We start from the raw sequence: 7,456 nt of genomic DNA, 5'->3' as shown, positions 1-7,456 counted from the left end.
TTCACTTCCCAGATCACCAGCAGATGGCACTCTTCAGCAGACCTTTCCACAGAGTTGTCTCTTCCAATTTCCTCTGGCTGGTATTTCTGGGCCAGTTTGAAGTGGAATTCAAAGCTGTGCTCTTCTGTTTAAACTCACTGCAGAGAAACCGCACTCAGTTTTCTACTGCAACCTCCCTCTTCCCAGGGAAGAAAACATCTGCTACCCTTTCAGTCTGTGGCAGTCAGTCACAGGTTTTACAGAGACTGAGAGTGGGAGCAAGTAACTCACAGTTTATATTTTGACCTCTTCATCTTTCTGTCCCACTCCCTCTTGGACAATGAACAGCCTTCTCCTGGTCTGCAGATCCCCAAAGCACCCGATTCAGATGACTTCTGCCCTTCCCACACTGTTTTGTAAGAGAGGTGAGCCCTGCTGGTCTATTCCAATGCCATCTTCCTGGAACTATGGAAAATTGTTTTTTTGATATTAGGTTTTCTTAAAGAAAGACAATTTTATTTTTTTTTAGTATTCTGTCTTCCTAATACAATAACTTTCATGTTGTTAACTGGCATTGAATGCTAAGTATGAGGTCCAGTGTTTAGCTATCATGTGACATTTTTATCCTTTTGATATTTAATTTATTACATCTTATTTATCTGCTTAGGATTATTTTTCATGAATGAATTTGAAACTTGGATATATATATCTATATATAGATGTGGGGGGGTTGTGATCAAGTGCTGTCTTTGTTCTCTTGAACAATTACAAGCTAGACTGAGAATCTGCACTTAGACTCTACTCCTCTTAGGCAACAAAACACACAACTTAGGCTTTACCTGCTCATCAATTTGACTAATAGGGAATAAAATGAATTAATATATTTTCAACCTGTATCACTTTTAAATAATGTCTGCTGCTTGATTATTTATTTAAAAGCATATAAACCATGATTCTTTATCATCTTGCTTTGTGTACTATTTTTACTTTCCCATGGATTTTGTTTTAGAATGAGAGTGACCTTGTTTAATCAAGTTTTTTAAAGTTTTAGTAAGTGCTCTGCATTTCTTCTTTTATCTGTCATCATTTTTTGTTCATACTAACACAAATGACATGAAAGAGAGAGTTTATGCATGTTGAAATAAAGGAAAAAGCAATGCAAAATTGACATGTGAAAAGAAGAAATAGACCAAAGAACAAGTAAATAAAAACAATTTGGACTGTATTAATAAAAGAAACTAAAGTTCTATAGAATTTTATAAAAATATGTTATTATGATAAAGAAAAATATTATTGAAACATGTCTGTCAACTCAGGATTTTTTAAGGCATTCAGAGTATTTGGATCTCTAGTCATGGAATAAATTAATAACAGAATTGCATAGCCACCATTTTAGGAAAAAATAATGTTAAAACTTGTAAGAGACTAGGATTCTATGCTTCTGACATAGAATCCTAGGAATTCTATACCATACATACTTTTCCCCCCAGGTTAGACTCAGTGAGATTAATGTTATTAGGAGTAAGAAGAGAGACACTGTGAAGAAACAGAAGAGAACTGGGGGATCAGAAAGTTGGCAAAGAACTATCATTAGTTGGAAAATTTCATAGGGAATGGGTGAAACCTAACCTGGGGCTAGTGCTAAGGATCTATGACCACCTTAGGAAGCAAGAAAATGCCTAGATTGTCGTGTCAACACTTATTAGTCACCAATAATTTTGTATTCATAGTTAAGGATCTTGCAAATGTAATTATTTCACTCTGCTTCGTGACCTTGTTTATTCTCTATTGGTTTTTTGGCTCTTCCCTTACATCTCGTTGCTCAACTTGGTGCTCTGGTTTGACTTGCTCCAGCATGATTTCAAGCCTGCCCTGGCTTTCCTGTGTGCTTCTGTGCCTCTTGGTTCACCCATTGCTGTCGTCTTCACCATCTGACTTCTTGGCCCTGCATTCCTGAACTCTGCACCTTTAAAGTTACAAAGACTTCCCTGGAAATGAGGGAAGGGCCCATTTTGATTTTAATACCCTGGGAGAAATAAATACTCAATTCTTGTTCTTTCCTTCCTGGTTTCTTCCTTCTTGAGGGTCACTAGCTAACACTCAATTACCTCCTCCTCCCTGCTCATCTATGTTGCCATTTTTTGGTCACACTGCCCACTGTGATATGCATTAATGTGATATGCATCTATCTCATGGTGTCATAAGAATTATATACTCCTCTCTTTCATTCCCAGGCATGAATACACTCATGCATGACATCAATCAACCAATAAATAAATATTAGGGAGCCAATTAGGTGCTCATAATTGTGTATACTCATAACTATGGTAGGCATTTGAGGCTTACAGGACAAAAAGGTCAGTATTTGTGGCTTTAGGAGCTTATTTTTGACTCATTGAGACAAAAGTTATGTGTATTTTAATGAACTGACCTCCTGATACGAAATACACACTGCTCCATGCCAACATATGAGTAGAGAAAGCTCCCTGGAGGAGCAACTCTGATAGAGGGACTATAATTCAATCAGACCCTGACATTTTCTTAGTGAAAGTTGTCTCCATATATATTGCTTCTGCCACTTTATTCTGTGTCATTTCCCCCACTTTTTCCAGCCCAACTATAAAAGAAAAATTCCTTCTTATATTCACTTTAGCAAAGTAGAGGTAGGTTTTAAGTTATCAAAATATGTTACTAAATAGTAGATACAATGAAATCAATAAACAACAACAACAAATTCCTGACATCTAACCATTTTACTTGTTTTGTCAATGGTGGTGGCATCTATGGTGGTTGGGGAGGGCAGAGATTTTTGAAAAATAAATATACATTAAGGGGGGTTGTAAATCATGAGTGACACATCACAGGTTATGACCAAATCTTTCCTCTGCTCTTATGGATCTCAGCTGAAAAGTAAAGGTTTCCAATGCTAAGGATCCTAGCAAAAGGAAAAAGACATAATCACAACTGAAATCTCTACATTCTAAAGCAATCTCTACCACAGACAATCTTTGTGCTGGAACAGACTTACAGCCACCTTTTACCTCCTCGTTCCTTCGCTCTCACTCCTGGTCTCCCCTTTGCCCTCTGGTCATTGGTGACCGGTTTGATTTCCAGCGCTCTTGAACTCATCAGTGTAAACAACATTCTCCACTGAAGAACAGAAACAACTGATAATATCAATCCCAGCATGCCCCAAATGCAAAGGGAAATTCACTTCGAATATTCCTTTTAGAAGGTCTCACCTTCTTCACAATTATTTTACGGATAGTGAGCACTAAAGAATACTTTCCACAGCACCAATTCATAGGCTATTTTAAAAAAGCAATTTTACTGAAACATATTCACAAACCATACAGTCTATCTGAAGGGTTCAATTGCTTTTGGTATAATCACAGAGGTGTGCATTAGTCACTGCAATCAATATTAGAGTACTTTCATTACTCCAAAAAGTAAAACTCCTATCTCCTCAGTCTCTCTATCCTTCCCCTGCCATACATAGCTGCTAATATAATTTTGTCTCTATAGATTTATTTCTATTTACATTTTGTATATATGGACTCAAACAATATATACAGTACTTTGTGTCTGCTTCTTCCATTTTGCATAATTCTCCTTTGCAATTGATGGAAATTATTTTAATATATTAATATTCCTTATAGTCCATAGTTTGCTTTGGGTATATTTTTGCCTATACATCACTCTATTATTAACATCTTGCAGTACAAATGTACTCTTGCTCTGTTTCTTGGAAAAACATTTTTATATTTTTATTATTAACCAAACTCATTGTCCACAAGAGGGTTCACTACGCTATATAGTCCAATGTTTCATCCTTTAGCTTTTCTTCTAGTGACATACATGACCTTAAACTTTCTCTTTCAACCATCATACCCATATATTAGCACTGCTAATTACAATCACTACAATATGTTATCATAACCTCTATCCATTTGCAAGCATTTACGATAAACCTTATTACCAATTTTGCACATATTAATCCTCAACTCCCCATTCTCTTTCTTCATTCTATTTTCTGGTTATCTATATTCTAGCTATTAACTCCACGAGTTTACTCATTATTTTTAGTTCACATTAATGAAATCATACATTATTTGTTCGTTTGTGTCTGGCTTATTTCACTCAACATAATATTCTCAAGGTTCATCAATGTCATATCATCCCAACTTCATTTCTTCTTACACCTGGATAATATTCCATCATACGTATATACATAATTTGTTTATCCATTCATCTATCGATGGACACCTGGGTTGTTTCCATGTTCACATCCCTACTTTCAGTTCTTCTGAGTATATACCTAGGAGTGGGATGGCCAGATTGTATGGCTGCTTTATATTTAGTTTTCTTAGACCTGCCCAAATAGTCTTCCATAGCAGTTTCATCATTCTACATTCCTACCAACAGTGGATAAGCATTCCTGTTTCTCTGCATCCTCTCCAACACTTGTAGTTTTCTGTTTTGTTCTTTTTTTAATAGTGTGGCCTTTCTAATAGGTGTGAAATGATGTCCCATTGTAATTTTGATTTGCATTTCCCTAACATCTTGTCATGTGTTTTTTGGTCATTTGTATTTCCTCTTTGGAGAAATGTCTATTCAAGTCTTTTTTTGCCCATTTTTAAAATTTGGTCACTGGTCTTTTTATTATTAAGTTGTAGGATCTCTTTATATGTCATGAATATTAAAACTTTATCAGTATGTGGCTTCCAAATATTCTCTCCTATTGAGTAGGCTGCCTTTTTATCTTTTTGGCAAAGTCCTTTGAAATGCAAATGTGTTTAATTTTTAGGAGATCCCATTTATCTGTTTTTTTTTTCTTTCCTTTTTTGTGCTTTGGATGTAAGGGCTAAGAAACTACTTCTTATCGTCAGACTTTGAAGATGCTTTCCTACAATTTCTTCTAGGATTTTTATGGTCCTGTCTTTTATGTTTAGACCTTTGATCCATTTTGAGTTAATTTTTGTATAAGGTATGAAATAGGGGTCCTCTTTCATTCTTTGAGATAGATAACCAGTTCTCCCAGCAAAGCGCAATTTGTTGAAGAGACTTTTCTGTCCAAGCTGAGGGGACTTGGTAGCCTTGTCATATATCATAGAGGTGAGGGTTTATTTTGAACTCTCTGTTCAGTTCCATTGTTCTATATGTCTTTATTCTCAAACCATGCTATTTTGACCATGGTAGCTTTATAATATGCTTTAAGATCAGGAAATGTTAGTCTACCAACTTTGTTCTTCTATTTTAAGATATTTTTGTCTAGTCAGGGTCCCTTTCCTTTAAATAAATTTGGTAATTGACTTCTCCATTTCTGTTAGTTATAATTTTGATTGGGATTGCATTGAATCTGTAAATGAATTTGGGTAAAATTGGCCTCTTAACATTAGTTAGTCTTCTACCAATTCATATGCTTTTGAACCAATTTTTTGGTTGTTGTTGTTAGTTGTTTTCATTTTTTTCCCCCTGTGCTATGCCTTGGCTGAGACAAGTAAATTTATAGATTTAAGATTCAGAGGGAAGGGGAACACTGGAAATAAAAATGCATTGGCTAATATTTCAAATGTAGTATCTTATCACATAATGTCAGTTCACACACAGAAATGTTCTAGGACCTTTTCACCATGTGAATAATATTTACATTAAAAAATTTACTCATAATTTCAATCAGTGTTAGTAAGAATGTATTACTTGTTGCACTAAGTGTGGCACCATAGATGGCTTCCCACCATCCTGTGCACATGACTACTAAGTACCTGAACTGAGGACTTGTCCATCTCTGAGCAGGGAAAATGAAGATCTAGAAGGATAGTTTCTATTTCACGCTTGCTTCCTACCTTGTCCTCTCTTCTGAGTGTTTTATTTCCTTAATAACGACTAGTAAGCTTTTTCATTCAACAGACATTTCTCTTCTTCCTTTGTGTGCTGGAACAAAACAAAATCTCTCCTGTTTTGACATTTATCCCCTGACTCTGAAGCCGGTAGATAGCTTTTTTGGAGAGAAATGGGAAACAGTCAAGGGAAATCACTTTTAGGTCTAATTATGGTCCTGCCACTACTTGGACTCTGGAAGTGATCTGTGCTCTCGTTTTAAATTTGTTGGACCCATCTCTGAAATTACATCTTTGGGATGAGATTTTCATTCTCTCCCATCACTCATACTAGGATTTGGGCACATAACAGGCTGAATTAAGATTCACCTTCATTTAGGAGAAAGTGTAGGTTCAATTTTTATGAGGAAGGCCATCCTGGCCTCTGTCACAGAAGTCAGAGCAGGCATTCCACTGTGAAGATGGGGAGCCTCTGACAGGGACACAAGGAGAAGAGGAGTTAGGACAGGGCCCATGGGAAATATAACTGTCATGGACTTTGCCTTATTATCCTATTTTCTCTTTAACCTCAGCAGTCTTACCCTAGTTCTGTAAAACCTACCCTAAGTTATTTTTGAAGTTGTATGAAAATAGGAATGAGTAGTAGAGAAAAGAAAAATGGAAAGTAGAGGAAATTCAGGGACAGGATGTGAAATTCCTTTAGACACTTAGCTAGACAGACATTTAAATTAAAAAGTTGTGCATAATTCAGTTTATATATATATAATGTATACTTATAATATATATGTATATATAATAGGAGCTTCCTGGAAGGTTGGGCAGGATCAAGCTTTCTTGGACTAGATATAACTGATACCTGACTCACTTTATCATCTTTCCAAAGAACTTCTTCCCGATATTTAGTTTTTGAAATCTTCATCTTTTCCAGCAGTTGCCACAAATGTTCACATTCTATATTGATGAACTTGGTCTTTGTATGATCCATGCTATTTTAGTTCTGTAACATCATATCTTGGAGACTCATGAAAGGTCAAGGTCTTGGAGAGAATTTAGAGCATGAATGAGATGGGTGATTTCTGTGGGTTAAGGTAGTAGAACTTTGATAGAAGGTGTCCTAGGGCTAAATGGTGGGAATAATTTATTGGGCATGTGCCATGTTCTGTCACTTGTTTCTCAGTGCATAAGTAAGAATTCATTTTTTTTGTTCAAAACAATCCTGTGGGGTACCAGCATGATGCTAATGACTCCCAGATGGAGAGGGCACACCTACGAGATAAAGAGGGAGTCAAGGGCTGACATCTGAAAAGGAAATCTCCAATGAGGGAGAATGATAATTAACAAAGACCAAGCTAGACCGAATCTATTACATATATTTGTATATATATATATGTACACACACATTCTTATACATATACATATTCACATACCCACACATGCACATACATGTTTATATGCATACATAGTGGATAGACTGCTGAAAAAACTGGTGCCAAACATGAAAAAAACAATTAGGATCTCCAGGGCAAATCTGTCATTCTTGTAAATGAAATGGGTCAACTTCTTGTTGGGATTTTCTAGGAGGTCACAGCATGATGCCAATTTTACAGTGTTTTATTCCAACCTTTTCACCCCATCCT

General features: G+C 36.0%; 1 protein-coding gene across 1 annotated transcript in view; it reads left to right on the top strand.

Annotated features, from left to right (window-relative positions):
* The first annotated feature begins 252 nt into the window (after window positions 1–252).
* Window positions 253–7,456, top strand: part of ARHGAP24 (Rho GTPase activating protein 24) — a 527,050-nt gene continuing 519,846 nt past the window's right edge. The window contains exon 1 of the mRNA XM_058296019.2: window positions 253–404. Coding sequence (XP_058152002.1) covers window positions 320–404 — 85 coding nt within the window. The 5' untranslated portion in view covers window positions 253–319. The remainder of the gene's footprint in view (window positions 405–7,456) is intronic.

Source organism: Dasypus novemcinctus, chromosome 1 (assembly GCF_030445035.2).
Source record: "Dasypus novemcinctus isolate mDasNov1 chromosome 1, mDasNov1.1.hap2, whole genome shotgun sequence".
Taxonomy (NCBI): Eukaryota; Metazoa; Chordata; class Mammalia; order Cingulata; family Dasypodidae; genus Dasypus; species Dasypus novemcinctus.
The sequence above is the reverse complement of the archived record's forward strand: the minus strand, read 5'-3'. Positions and strand labels throughout refer to the sequence as shown.